Source organism: Pan troglodytes, chromosome 10, assembly GCF_028858775.2.
Source record: "Pan troglodytes isolate AG18354 chromosome 10, NHGRI_mPanTro3-v2.0_pri, whole genome shotgun sequence".
Taxonomy (NCBI): Eukaryota; Metazoa; Chordata; class Mammalia; order Primates; family Hominidae; genus Pan; species Pan troglodytes.
In genome coordinates this window covers 43,857,497-43,871,081 of record NC_072408.2, presented here as the reverse complement: position 1 = coordinate 43,871,081, position 13,585 = coordinate 43,857,497, and the positions used below count along the sequence as shown (strand labels likewise).

General features: G+C 58.2%; 1 protein-coding gene across 5 annotated transcripts; it reads left to right on the top strand.

Annotated features, from left to right (window-relative positions):
* Nucleotides 1-3,849: 3,849 nt before the first annotated feature.
* Nucleotides 3,850-12,489, top strand: TAMALIN (trafficking regulator and scaffold protein tamalin). 5 transcript variants are annotated; one of them, XM_054663306.2, is made up of 9 exons: nt 4,114-4,183; nt 5,416-5,906; nt 6,106-6,155; nt 7,797-7,851; nt 7,955-8,057; nt 10,287-10,380; nt 10,477-10,543; nt 10,735-10,801; nt 11,294-12,489. In XM_054663306.2, exons 2-9 carry the CDS (start codon nt 5,769-5,771, stop codon nt 11,797-11,799), a joined length of 1,080 nt encoding a protein of 359 aa, XP_054519281.1. In that variant the 5' UTR covers nt 4,114-4,183; nt 5,416-5,768; the 3' UTR covers nt 11,800-12,489. The 5 variants fall into 5 exon arrangements, with proteins under 5 accessions (XP_016778847.3, XP_054519281.1, XP_054519282.1 ...); XM_016923358.3 differs by lacking the exon at nt 5,416-5,906 and having other exon boundaries at nt 3,850-4,183; XM_054663307.1 differs by lacking the exon at nt 4,114-4,183 and having other exon boundaries at nt 4,190-5,676; nt 5,825-6,155.
* Nucleotides 12,490-13,585: the final 1,096 nt, after the last annotated feature.

Sequence of the window (13,585 nt, the reverse complement as noted above, 5' to 3'; positions counted from 1 at the left end):
ACATGCACAGACACTGTCCCATGGAAATGGTCGGGCAATAGGAGCCACGAAGAAAAACAGCCACTCCCCGCCCAGTCAGCTGCCCACCAGCTGTCCACCGCCCACAAGAGGTGATGTCATGCAACTGGGGGCCCAGCCCCTCATTCCTGACAGACCAGAGAGCCAGGGCCCCAGGCCCTCTTCCCCCCGACCTCCCCAGCTTAGGAGCAGTGACAGTACCCAGTGAGGAGCTCCCAGTAAACTATTCATCTCTGCCAGTTCCGGGCCCCGCTGATGGACAAGGCCCATGTTAGAGCTCTGAGACTTAGGTCAGACTCCAGAGGGGCCAGCACTAGCCCCAAGTGCTCTGACTTCATCATGGTACCCTAGAGCTTAAGCTGCTCAGTGGACTCAGCTCTCCCAATTTCCTCCATTGGGGGGCTGCTGACTGTTACATAGCCAGGCGAGGGGTTGCCCTGAAGAGAAGGGGTGTTACCTAGGCCTTGTCCTTTAGCTGGGCCCCCACTGTCTAATCCCCCACCCCAGGCCAGCCACGAGTGTCAGGAGCCAGGGCAGGCAGAGCAGAGGGAGGGAAACCTGAGAGCTCATTCTGAGAGAGGCTGGCTTGGGAAGAAGGTACAGATTGAGTACAGATGTCTGAGGAGCCAGAGCGGTGGAGGTTTTGTGGGGAGGCTTCCTGGAGGGAGGAGGAGGGGGACGTATCCTGGTATGAAGCTGCCGGTGGTGTGCAGAATGCTTCCCCCACCGCCCAAGCTTTAAAGGGCTGCAGAGGATAGGATGAGAACAGATGCTAGCCAAGAGACTCAAGCTTAGGAGAAAGCTGTGGAGAGTTGAAGGCAAAGCTTTAGAGGCCTCATATATACTGCCTGGCATGCGAAGGTTAGTGCACCAAGAAGGCCCGCCAGCTGCCTGCCTTCTCCCTGCTGAATTTCACCTGCAGCAGAAGCAGCTTTGATGCAAAAAACTTCCTAACTGACAGCTGTGAGATTCCAGAATTCAGTGACCAAAGTGGAGCTTGGCATCCCAGTTGTGCCCTCTTGGGAGGAAGAGGAGCCGTGGGGGATCCTGAAACAGGGCTGGGATTCCAGGTGGAGTCTTCCAGCCTTTCCACCTGGCTTGAAGATTTTCCCCGGAGACTCATGGCCACCAGAGGGCATAACCACTCCACAGTATGGCATCCTGGGCTCCAGGGGCCCCTCCTTGGAGAAACTGGGGAAATTGGGAGGAGGAAGCAGGCAGGGATCTCTGAGCTCTCAGGGAGCTACCAGCAGCTGAACTAAACAGTCTCTGGAGTCAAGAGACTTGGGTTCTAGTGGGTTCTAGTCCCTGTTACGATTCTGTCTTCCTCTCTCTGGCTTCAGTTGCTTCTGTTAAATGAGGGCTTGGACCATACGGTATCCTTTCCAGACCATAAGGCCATTTCTGGCTCTGAAATCCCAGGATTTAAGGAATCACACAAAGAACTTGATAAAAATTGCATTTCCTGGGCCCACCCTTACTCTGGGGTTCTCTAGGGCTTTCTGCCTAGCAAGAGGAGGAAACAAGGTGCGAATTTCAGTCCTCTGGTGGTGTTCACTCACTTGGAGGCCTGGAGGTGGACTGCCCTACATAAACTGGGGAAGTCTGCCTCCACGTCAGCTGAAGGATGACTGGCTCCACAGGCTGTTAGACACAGGGGCTGTGCCACACCTGTGGCATCCACTTCTCCAGGTTTCAGGCAAGGAGACATGTCCATTAGGTAACCCTCTGTGATAGCTGGGGTGGCTCCTTCACAGAGGAGGTTGTGCAAGATGCCCTTTTGCTGGGTCCCTTTGGGGATAAGCAATGGAATGAATGGAATATACATCATTGCCTCTCCGCTTTGCGTCTCCCCCTCCCGCCCCCCACAGATGCTGTCTGTCAGGAGCAGGCAACAGACGGTCCTGGGGTCCATCTGTGCTAATGCTTCACAATAGAGTCCCATGTTTCCCCACTGACACCCCCTCGGCCCCTCAGCTGATGGCCACTTGGTGGTGCCAAGGCGGGAGGTGGGAGGAGGGAGAAGAAGGCACTAAGAGAGCTACCTCTTAGCTCCTGGCAGTCCTCAATCCACCCCGGCCCCCCACCCAACAAGCATCCTGCCATCTGGACTTGTGCAATCACTGAGGGGCGGAAAAGCACCCTCTTCCACCCACACCTCTTGTAGGGGATGGGGGCCTAGAGGACTGGGGGTGGGGAGGAGAACACAGAGTCAAGGAGACTAGAGAAGAAGACTGAGCCAGGCACGAGAACTGAGACAGGCAGGAGGCAGAAAGTCTTCCTGGCCTCGCAGGTGGACGTGGCCATTGCCCCTCTGTGCTCCTTATGCCACGTGTCTAACACAGCACATGTGCAAGGTACCACTCCCTACCAGGCCAAGAGCCTCTGTAACCCCAGTGCCCAGCCAGTACCTGGCACACAGCAGGGCTTAAATGTTGGACAACATCACAGAGTGGTTAGATTGCAGGCTCTGGAACCAGGCTGCCTGGCTTTGAATCTCAGCTCTGCCGCTGAGTGACTTAGGGCAAATTACTTATCTTCTCTGGGCCTCAGTTTCCTCATCTGTAAGGGAGGATAATGGTGCTTATTTCGTAGGGTTGTTATGAAGACCAAGTGAGTTAATGCATGTATGTAAAAGGACACACAGAACAAACAGTGTGCATAGCACATGCTAAGTGCTCAATAAATGTTAACTGTGAAGGCATAACAGATTTGGGAAGACTGGGGGAGGAGGGAGGGGACAGACAAGGGCACCGCATTGCCGCCTCTGCTTCTTGGCCGATGGGTGCTGGGACATGGAGTCCCCAGCCTGTGCTGCTGACGCCCTGTGGTGGCTAGCCGCTCTTTAGACACCAGACGCTGCCTTCCACTTCCTCCTCTCACTTCTTATTCGGGCACCACTGACGACAGAGACTTCGGCTGGGCCATTCCCGCCTCTCCTACCGCCTGGCAGCCATGGTAACAGCCTGGGGGATGGTCCCTAAGATGGGGTCAGAGAACGGCTGAGCATGGCCATCCCCCCAGCCCTGAACTCCCACTCAGCCTGGGCTCATCCCAACCTCCTGAGTCAAGTCCACAGTAAGCGTCTGTCTGCTGGGAAGGGGGATCTGAGCCCGGCATCAGGAGCTGAGGAAAGGTGTTGCCAGCAGGGATCACTCAAGCCCCTTGGAGGGGACAGGCCAGAACTAAGCCTACTGCGTTCAGGGTTTCCACCTCTTCCCTTCTTCCTAGACGTGCGAACAGGGGGCAGCCTCTTTCAACTCTTCTGGGGCAGCTGCGTCAAGGGAAAATCCTGGGCCCTCTCCCTCCCTGGGGGCTTCTGCGCAGTGAGTTCAGGGAGTCTCCTCCCTCCTCCATCGGGCCTCCACCCCTACTCCTGCGCAGCCCCGCTGCCGCTCTCCCTGCCCTGGAGTCTCCTGCAGCCCCTTGGATCTCCGTGACTCTCCCTACCTCCCCGACTCCCCAGGCTTCTTACAGTGACCTCTTACCGTGCCCCACTCCATGAATCGCCAGAGCTATTCGTCCCTAAATTTCAAACCTTGCGCAATGTCCCTTCACAGACCCCTCCAGGTATCACGCAGCCCCGAGCCCCGAGCCCCGAGCCCCGCCCCGGGGGCCTCATCCCGCCCCTTCGCGTCCGCGGCTCGTTTTCCCCCACTGAGCGCCCAGCTCCCGCAGTTTCCCCGGCCGTCGAGCGCCGTGGGCGGGGCTCCAGGGCGGCGGCGCCTCGCGGGGAGGGTCCTCCGTGCTGGGGGCGAGGCCACCCGAGGCAGCTCCCCGCCCGCCCCCAACCCCGCCCCGCTCTCGGAGCCTATAAAGGGAGGCGACCCGCGGCCCGCCCGGCTGGCATCCCCCAGCCGCCGCCAGCCCCGCCGAGGGGAGCCAGCGCCGTCTCTGAGGGGCGTCCGGCGCCGGAGCCATGACCCTCCGCCGACTCAGGAAGCTGCAGCAGAAGGAGGAGGCGGCGGCCACCCCGGACCCCGCCGCCCGGACTCCCGACTCGGAAGTCGCGCCCGCCGCTCCGGTCCCGACCCCGGGACCCCCTGCCGCAGCCGCCACCCCTGGGCCCCCAGCGGACGAGCTGTACGCGGCGCTGGAGGACTATCACCCTGCCGAGCTGTACCGCGCGCTCGCCGTGTCCGGGGGCACCCTGCCCCGCCGAAAGGTGCGTCCCCCGCCCGCCTTCAGGACCTGCTCAGCCCCTCTCCGACTCCCTACAGGGCCTGCTGACTCCGCAGTGCCCTCTCCTCGGCGTCCGCGGAGTCCCCCACCTTCTTCCCGGCCCGCTGGGTGCCTCGACTCCCCGCGTTCCCCGCTGCTGCGAAGGCCGTGGCCCTCGCCTGCACACCGCGCCCAGGCTCGGTGGCTCTCAACTCCGCGCCCCATGCACGCCCCCTCTCTCCCTCCTTGACTCCTCCCAGCACCCCCCTTCTCCTACCCGCTCCATCTGGCTTTCTGCCCCCCATGCTCCGCCTCCCCGTGGCCAGGTGTCCTGGGTCCCCAGGAGCCCCTCGCCCGAGGGACAGAGAGCCCCAGGCAAGTTGAAGGTCCGAGAGCCCCCGGTGGGAGAAGTGGGCCGGTGGCTGCGCCGCGTGCGTTCTCACTCTGAGGAAGTGCGTGGGGAGCCGCTGACTCCGGATAGCACACCCTTCCGAGGGGACTCCCCGATTCCTGGGCTGGGGGCCTGCCGCCTGGCCCCACGTCTGACGTACGGGGCGCGAGGGCCACTGCTCCCTGGACTTCTGTCGGAACCGGACGCAGTGGGAGGGGTCGCAGGGCGCCCGCGGGGCAGGAAGGATGCGGACCGCGCCCACCTCTGAGTCCCCTCTGCCAGCCTCTTCCTCTGGCCCCAGGAGACCTGAGGCTCAGAACCTACACAACACCAGGTTAAGGAGAGGGGCCTGGTGGCCTTTCCTCACCCAGCCGCCCTCCTTCGCCCCTGGCCCCCAGCTAGCCCCCACACAATGAACAGCTTGTTGAGAATTTGCATTTTATGAAAATCATGTTGAAAGACAAAGGGGTCTCTCTGTGCTGCCCAGTCCTTCCTCCCTGGCCGTTTGGGAACTGTCCCCACCCCTGAGGCCAATCTGGTTCTGAACCTTCTCTTCCTTGCCTTGGGCAGCTTTGGGGGAGGGTTAGCAAAGGCACAGAACAGAAAGGCCCTGGGCTGTGCAGGCTCCAAAGAAAAGGGCTGCTCTGGGACTGGACCTCCTCCCAGGACCAAAAAGTTAGGGAGGGTGAGAGACTACTTTAGTTTATCAAGGACCCTGAAGAGACAGGAACCTTCATCTCTCATCCTTCCTCCACACCCCCCACCACCACCCCTAAAGAACTCCCAATCTCGGTCCTTTAGTGAGACTTGCTGACAAGTTTGACATCTAAGATGTTTTGTCCCAGAAAGCACAAAATATATGGCAATGGAGAGAGAGACCCAGGTATAGCTGGGCACAGCTGGTCACCTGCAGCTGGGATCCACAACTGGTCCTTGAAACGGCCTGTACCTTAGGAGACCTGGCACCTCTGACCCCACATTCTGGCTGGGATTGCCAGCCCTTCAGGACAGGGTCCCTGACCCCAGCCCTCCCAAGCCACTGTCTGTAGCTGAGAAATTAGATGGAGAGACCCAACTGGCAGAAGGTCCTCGGAGCACCTTGATAGGTGAGCCCAGGGGACACCTATCCTCTGAATCCCACTGGGGAAGAGCCCCTGCCTCAGCTTTGGGAGTCTGGATGGCCTGAGCCTCTACAGACATGGGCCGTAGGGGTGGAGACCATTTTAGAATAATGATCTCCCCACCTGCTGCCAGTGTGGAAACCAGCAAGGGCTTAGAGGTTCATGGATCTGGAACCCAGGAGGATGGTTGTGTCCCTGCAGTCCCAGGTATGAAGGTAAGGCCTGTAGAGAAAGTTGAGGAGTGGTGCCAGTAGTGGCACTTGGCAAATAGTTCCACCAGCACCAAAACAGGTGTGGATGTGGAGCTGGGAAGGGGCAGACAGGAAGTGGGTCGCTGTGTCCAGGGTAGCCTCTCAGTGTCTGCTCAAGGACAGTCCCGCCTTACCTGCTCCTTCTGACCATCTTACTGCCCAGGGCTCAGGATTCCGCTGGAAGAATCTCAGCCAGAGTCCTGAACAGCAGCGGTGAGTCACCAACACCCAGCCCCTGCCATGGTCCAAAGGGGTGAGGTGCTGGGTTGGGGGGTGCCAGGACAGCATCTCAGCCTAGCGAGGGTAGTCATTCTCCTAGCCTTTAAACATGGCTCCCCCGCTGGGAGTGAGGGCAGGTGGGGGTGAGGGCTGTGTGAAGGGGGTGGCAGAGAAAGGGGGTAGGGACTTTTGAGTCATTAGGTGCTCTTCAACACACCCCCAGTCCCTGCCAGTTACCCCTCCCTGGGGAGATCTGGATGAACGGTTGTGGGAGTTGGGAGGGGGTGTAGGCAAAGTCTATGGGGAACGTCCTAACCCAGGCCTCCTGGGCTCCCCTGAGCCCTCCTAGCCTTGGCAAACCCCACGGGCCCAGACCTTAGCCAGGCTGTGTCCAGCTGCTTGGGGCTGGCTGCCCCTGCCTCCAGAATGTCAGTCCTCTTCTGGTCCCAGCCTGTGGCAGCCCTCTTAGGAGGGATCTGAGTGTGGGCAGAAGTAGGTGCTGACTCCAGGCCCTGGGACCCCACAGTTTCCCTTCTCTACTCATGTCCCATCCCTGATTTGGGCTTGACTTTCTCTAAAATGGATCAGCAAACTGACCTGCTAGCCAGATTGGCCTGTTTGGCCCTTGAGCTAATAATTTTTAAAGAGTTGTAAAAATAAAAACAAATAACAATATATGACAGAGATCATAAGGGGCCTGCAAAGAAAGCCTAAAGTATTTACCATTTGGCCCTTTGCAGAAAAAGTTTGCTGACCCTTCCAAAAAACCCTAGAACATTGGGGTAGACGCGGAACTCCCAGCCACCCTGCTCCCTGCCCCAATAGTACAGAGAGGGGAAAGGCCTGCTGTTCAGAGTGAGAGGGGCTCGAGCTGGAGTGGGGAGGTGCTGCTCAGCATTTGGGGGAATATCTGGGTCAGGCTGGAAGCGGAGAAGCCTGGTCTCCAGGGCCTTTCCGAGGCTGAGCTACTTGAAGGGGCCTTTGGAGGCTGCTTTAACTGTGCCTCTGGCTGGGCGGGAAGGAAGGGGGTGGGAGTGGGCAGAGGAAACTCTGGGCTCCCCCAGCAGGCGAGGATCTGGAGCAGCTCCAGACCATTGTGTCCAGCGGGCAGGCCTTCAGTGCGGGAAGGGGCGGCCTCGAGGCTCCCCTCCCCCAGCCCCCACATCTGGTGGGCTGGCCCCAGCATAGCTGGGAGGAGCAGCTGTGGTCTTGCTGAGCCTCGTGACTGGCCTCTGGGGGTGGGGCCAGTCCTCTCTCCAAAGCTGTGGAACAGAGGAGGCTCCAGGCTGTGGCTGAATTTCGGGCCTTAGCTAGTCAGTAAGTGGTACTGTAGGGCTCACTGGAAAGCTGGGATGTGGCTAAAAAACTCAGCCGGCTCATCCTTCAGGGGACCGGCCCTTCTCTGTGCTTCCCTCCCACCACTAGAGGCTGGATTGGTTCTCTGTGGCTCCATGAGGCTGATTTCAATTGGGTATGGGAAAGACATTCCAATAATCTGTGATGAGACTGAGCTGTCACTGGAGACAGAGTCCTGCTGGAATGTTCTAGACCAGTTGCCAATATCCAGGGAGGCCCAAGCTATGGGACTGCTACACCTTTTAATCCTAATTGTCTTGACCCCTGTGTCTCTTGCAGGAAAGTGCTGACGTTGGAGAAGGAGGATAACCAGACCTTCGGCTTTGAGATCCAGGTGGGAGAAGCTGCACACAGGGGTCAGGGGGGTTGGATGACCAGCCTGAGGGATGAACGGACTTGTCCCAACCCTGGGCTGAGGGTCCCCTTGTCCATTACAGACTTATGGCCTTCACCACCGGGAGGAGCAGCGTGTGGAAATGGTGACCTTTGTCTGCCGAGTTCATGAGTCTAGCCCTGCCCAGCTGGCTGGGCTCACACCAGGTGGGGCCTGAGCCCAGGACACCCAGGTCTGGGAAGGGGATATGACCTTACTCCCAAGCAAAGGGGGTGAGCAATCTCTCCTGAAATCAATTCCTCTTCCTTTTCCTTCTTTGAGAAGGCCAGAAAGAAGAATGGATAGAATCTGGGCTTTGGATCTAGGCAAATTTTCCATGTACTGTGTGATCTTGCACAGCCCCATCTACAAAATGAGGGTAATAATGCATCCAAACATCACAGTGTGGCAAGGGGATTCCCTGGGCACACTGCCAGGGCCTAATTAATGGTGGATGATGGTGCTGCTGCTCTGATTCCTCCCAGCAACCTGGCAGTCAGCATGGGCAGGAGCCAGGGAAGAAGCAACATTCCATTAAGTCTGTTTGATATTGGGGATCAGGCCAATCCTGCCCCAAAATGGGCCCAGTGCTGAGGAACCGATGTTACTCCCTTTTAAAAAATTAGAAACTTTTTTTTTTTTTAAGAGACAGGGCCTCAGTCTGTCACCCAGGCTAGAGTGCAGTGGCGTGATCATAACTCACTATAACCTTGAACTCCTGGGCTCAAGCGATCCTCCTCTTGCCTCTGCCTCCCAAAGCAATATGTTACTTCCTCTAACAAGGAAATTATGCTTCAGTAGGAGATCCCTGGATTGAGCAGATCTAGAGTCCCCAGGTTCCAGGAAGGGCAGCCTGAAACTGTATGAATCAATCCCCCCTCCACCATCTTTGCCCCTAAGCCCCTACCTCCTTCCCACTTACCAGCAGCCCGTGCTAGCTATCTTAGTCCATTTTCTGTTACCATAACAGAATACCTGACATTGGGTAATTATAAAGAAAAGAGGTTTATTTAGCTCATGGTTCTGGAGGCTGGGAAGTTCAAGACTGGGTGGCCGCATCAGGTGAGGGCCTCATGCTGCGTTCTGACATGATGGATGGCATCTCATGGCAGGAACGCCTGCAAGAGTGGTGAGTAGGCACATGCAAAAGAGACAAAACATGGGTGATCTTGCTTTATAGCAACCCACTCGCCAGGTAACTAAACCAGTCCTACCAGAGCAAGAACTCACTCCCCCAAAACAGCATGGATCCCTTCACTGGGCAGATCCTTCATGGCCCAAATGCCACTTTTTTTGAGACGGAGTTTCGCTCTTGTTGCCCAGGCTGGAGTGCAATGGCATGATCTCAGCTCACTGCAACCTCTGCCTCCCAGATTCAAGCAATTCTCCTGCCTCAGCCTCCTGAGTAGCTGGGATTACAGGCACCAGCCACCAAGCCCAGCTCATTTTTGTATTTTTAGTAGAGATGGGGTTTTGCCTTGTTGGCCAGGCTGGTCTCGAACTCCTGACCTCAGGTGATCCGCCCGCCTCGGCCTCCCAAAGTGCTGGGATTACAGGTGTGAGCCACGGCGCTCAGCCCCAAATGCCTCTTAAAGGTCCTACCATCTCTCAGCACTGTTACGTTGGGGATGAAGCCTCAACATGAGTTTTGGGGACAAACAATATTTAAATGGTAGCAGTAGCCAAGTGGTATACTACAACTTCTCAAGGTAGTTTCAAATCCACTCTCCCTCCCCATCATCCCTGAAGCATCCACAGCAGGGATCCATACCCCTTTTTACAGATAGGAATGGGGCCCTGACATGGGGCACACTGTGCTTGAGGTCAGGAAGCTCTCCAGTGGTGCAGGGTAGCAGAACTATCCTCTGGGGCCAGTCATTCCCTGTGCTTCTCTCCCACCACCAGAGGCTGGACTGATTATCTGTGGATCCATGAGGCCATGCCATGCCTGGGGCCAGGGTCGGTTCCCAGCTGGGTGCTGCTCACCTGCTCTTCCCTGAATTGACTGGGTCTTATGGCCAGCGTGGACTGGACAGAAATAACCAAATCCGAGGGTAGCCCAGGGTCCTGGGTGGGCTTAGCTTTGGGACAGAACTTCTTGAGGGCAGAGTGAGGGTGTTGGGTGTGTGAGGTCCCCACCCTTTGGCTGGGGTGCTGGGTGTGGACAACCTGGTAGTCACTACAGGCCCAGAAGAATGGCTGTGGTTCTGTGTGTTTGGATCGAGTATGAGAGATGTCAGAGGAGATCTACAGAGAACCATGAGGAGTTGGAGGAGGGAGTTCAGGAGTATTCCCTGGAGTTACTACCCACCCTTCTCCCCTTTCTGGCTAAGGTAGGAGGCTGGTATTCTAGCATGCCCCATGGAGCAGATCTAACCCCCTTGTCTGCCTGGCAGGGGACACCATCGCCAGCGTCAATGGCCTGAATGTGGAAGGCATCCGGCATCGAGAGATTGTGGACATCATTAAGGCGTCAGGCAATGTTCTCAGGTATGTCTGGGAGCCGAGGTGCCTGAATTCCTGAGCTCAGCCTCTTGGTATTTCCTCAGCCTGTGGCTCACTCAGCCTTTGATTCCCCAACCTCAGACTGGAAACTCTATATGGGACATCAATTCGGAAGGCAGAACTGGAGGCTCGTCTGCAGTACCTGAAGGTAGGGGAACCTAGATAACGTCCAGCCTCCACCCTCCTCTTCCCAAGCCTCTGCCCTGTGGGGGGTCACTTATAGCTGAATCTCCTGTAACTGAAGATTTCTTTTGTCTACTCCCTGATCCCTCGTCTGTACCCACGTCCTGCTAGTTTCCTGCTAGCTTGTGACAGTGGGGTGGGGACTGTCTCTTGCAGCAAACCCTGTATGAGAAGTGGGGAGAGTACAGGTCCCTAATGGTGCAGGAGCAGCGGCTGGTGCATGGTGAGTAGATCCCGGGGTGTGAGGGGCCACTTGTTCTGCTACAGACACCCCATCTGCGCTTCCCCCTCAGAACTGGCGGGTTCTAGTAAAGAACGGTTTACTAGCAAACCTCCACAGTAAAGCAAGGTTTGTTGAGCTACTACTACTTTGGGTACTGCCGCAGCCACATTTCTGGTTATTCTCACACTAGCCCTCTGCAGGTAAGTAACAGATAGTGTCATCTTCACTTTACAGAGGGGAACACCAGGGCTCAAAGAGTTTGTGTCAATTATTTCCGAGGCCCGTTTGTGCTAAGCGGCCCCCATAAGGATCTGAGTGATAATTCCTGATTTGCGGGTGAGGGAAGTAGGGTCTCAGGTTTGTGCCTGGCCAGGGCCACAGAGATGGTCAGCAGGACGGAGCGGGGATGCCCCGCCCATGCCCTCCGACCCTTTGCGGAGGACACCACGGTCCAGGCCTGACCCGCCCCCTACCTCTCCCGTCTCTGCGCAGGCCTGGTGGTGAAGGACCCCAGCATCTACGACACGCTGGAGTCGGTGCGCTCCTGCCTCTACGGCGCGGGCCTGCTCCCGGGCTCGCTGCCCTTCGGGCCTCTGCTCGCCGTGCCCGGGCGTCCCCGCGGAGGCGCCCGACGGGCCAGGGGCGACGCCGACGACGCCGTCTACCACACGTGCTTCTTCGGGGACTCCGAGCCGCCGGCGCTGCCGCCCCCGCCGCCCCCGGCCCGCGCCTTCGGCCCGGGCCCCGCCGAGACCCCTGCCGTGGGGCTGGGCCCTGGGCCGCGGGCCGCGCTGAGCCGCAGCGCCAGTGTGCGGTGCGCGGGCCCTGGCGGGGGCGGAGGCGGGGGCGCGCCGGGCGCGCTCTGGACTGAGGCTCGCGAGCAGGCCCTATGCGGCCCCGGCCTGCGCAAAACCAAGTACCGCAGCTTCCGCCGGCGGCTGCTCAAGTTCATCCCCGGACTCAACCGCTCCCTGGAGGAGGAGGAGAGCCAGCTGTAGGGGCGGGGGCGGGCAGGGAGGTATTTATTTATTTATTCGCAACAGCCAGCGCTAAAAGAGGGGGAGGCCGAGCCAAGAGGACCCCAGGAGCCCAGAGCAGCGGGAGAGGGTCCTTCCTAGCCTCGGCCCGCCGGGTCGGTTCCTGGCTGGTGTCTGCTGAGGGAGTGGGGGGCCCAGCCCCTTCTCTTCTCCCCCGCCAAACCACAGTGGGAGCTGGGGCAGGGGGAGAACCAGGCAATCGGGGGCCAAAGATGGGGGTGCTCGCCTACAGTCTGCATCTGTAGTGCCTTGTGGGGTATCCAGGAACACCCTCCCAGCAGGGGATGGGAACCCTGTCCCATGAAGCCCTCTCCTCAGCTTTACTTGCTCCCCCGCCCTTAGCCTTGGGGAGAAATGGCCTGTGGTGGGCTGACCCCCCACCCTCCACACACACAGTTCCATGACCCAGCGGGCCCCCAGGGGCATCAGGTGCTGGTCCTCCTCCCTCCTGGCCTCGACCCCTAAGGGCTTCGCCCCTCCCAGGGGCCTGTAACTAAGTCGGGTCCTGCCAGGCAGGGGGCCTGTGTTCTGTGCCCCTTGGGAGACAGGAACTGGCAGGTTCAGGTGGGGTGGGGACAGCACAGACTGTTCCACCGTTCTGCATATTGTTGCTTCTGAACCACAAACTGTATAAATGGATGGTTTTTTGCATCTGTGTCAGTGTGGTGACTGCCTGAGGGGGAGGATTGGGCTGGGGCAAGCTCTGACTCCACCATCCCAACCCCCGCCCAACGCACACACATCTTGTTTTCTTGCAGCCTGAAGCCAGGGAAATAGGCTGGGAGATTTAAACTTACATGTATGGGCCTGAGCTGGAGGCCCCACGCTTCTTCACAACTTGAGCCTCCCTCCCCAGATACCCAAGCAGGTGGTGGCCAAGGCTTGCCTCAAGTCCTTAGCCATCCCTGTAGAAATACGTGTGCTTGGCATGCCTTTCTTCCCAGCTTCTGAGGTCTCCCTTGAGGGGCACAAGCCAGATCTGCAGGGACCTGAGGCATTACCACCTGGCCTGTGAGGGGCCCAATCACGGATCACTCTGTTGTTCTAGCAGTCTTCAGCGGTTTCCCACCCCAGGATGAGATTTTTTTTTTTGAGATGGAGTCTCCCTCTGTTGCCCAGGCTGGAGTGCAGTGGCCCGATCTCAGTTCATTGTAACCTCCGTCTCCTGGATTCAAGTGATTCTCCCGCCTCAGCCTCCCGAGTAGCTGAGGTTACAGGCAGGCGCCACCACACCCAGCTAATTGTTGTATTTTTAGTAGAGACGGGGTTTCACCATGTTGGCCAGGCTGGTCTCGAACTCCTGACCTCAGGTGATCTGCCTGCCTTGGCCTCCCAAAATGCTGAGATTACATGCGTGAGCCACCGCGCCCGGCCTCCCAGGATGAGAGTCTGACCCCTGCCGGCCTCTGCTTCTTACTCCCCGCTCTGGCTGCGCTGCTGGCTGTACCTGGCACACTTCAGACCCCTTCTATCAGGGTCTCTGCTCTTACCCCTCCCACAGGTGGCTCCTTCAGTCCTCAGCCCTGCCTCCCGAAGACCTTCCCACCCAGTGGTAAATACAGTCATGCCCTCCCCTGTGACAGCCCTGTTTTATTCCCATCAGACTATGCATCGCCATCCGAGACTGTCTTGACTTTTATGGGTTTATCTTTGCCTGCCCGCCCCACCCGGGAGGATGCACGCTTCTTGCACAGGGCTCAGGAGCCTTTTCTGTCTTCACTGCTTTTTTCTTGCCTGATGCTAGCAC

Coding starts and splice junctions, on each gene's coding strand:
- TAMALIN (XM_016923358.3), top strand. CDS start 3,938: ATGACCCTCCGCCGACTCAGGAAGCTGCAGCAGAAGGAGGAGGCGGCG. Junction 4,184..6,105: donor GCACCCTGCCCCGCCGAAAG/GTGCGTCCCCCG, acceptor CTTACTGCCCAG/GGCTCAGGATTCCGCTGGAA. Junction 10,544..10,734: donor CTCGTCTGCAGTACCTGAAG/GTAGGGGAACCT, acceptor TGTCTCTTGCAG/CAAACCCTGTATGAGAAGTG.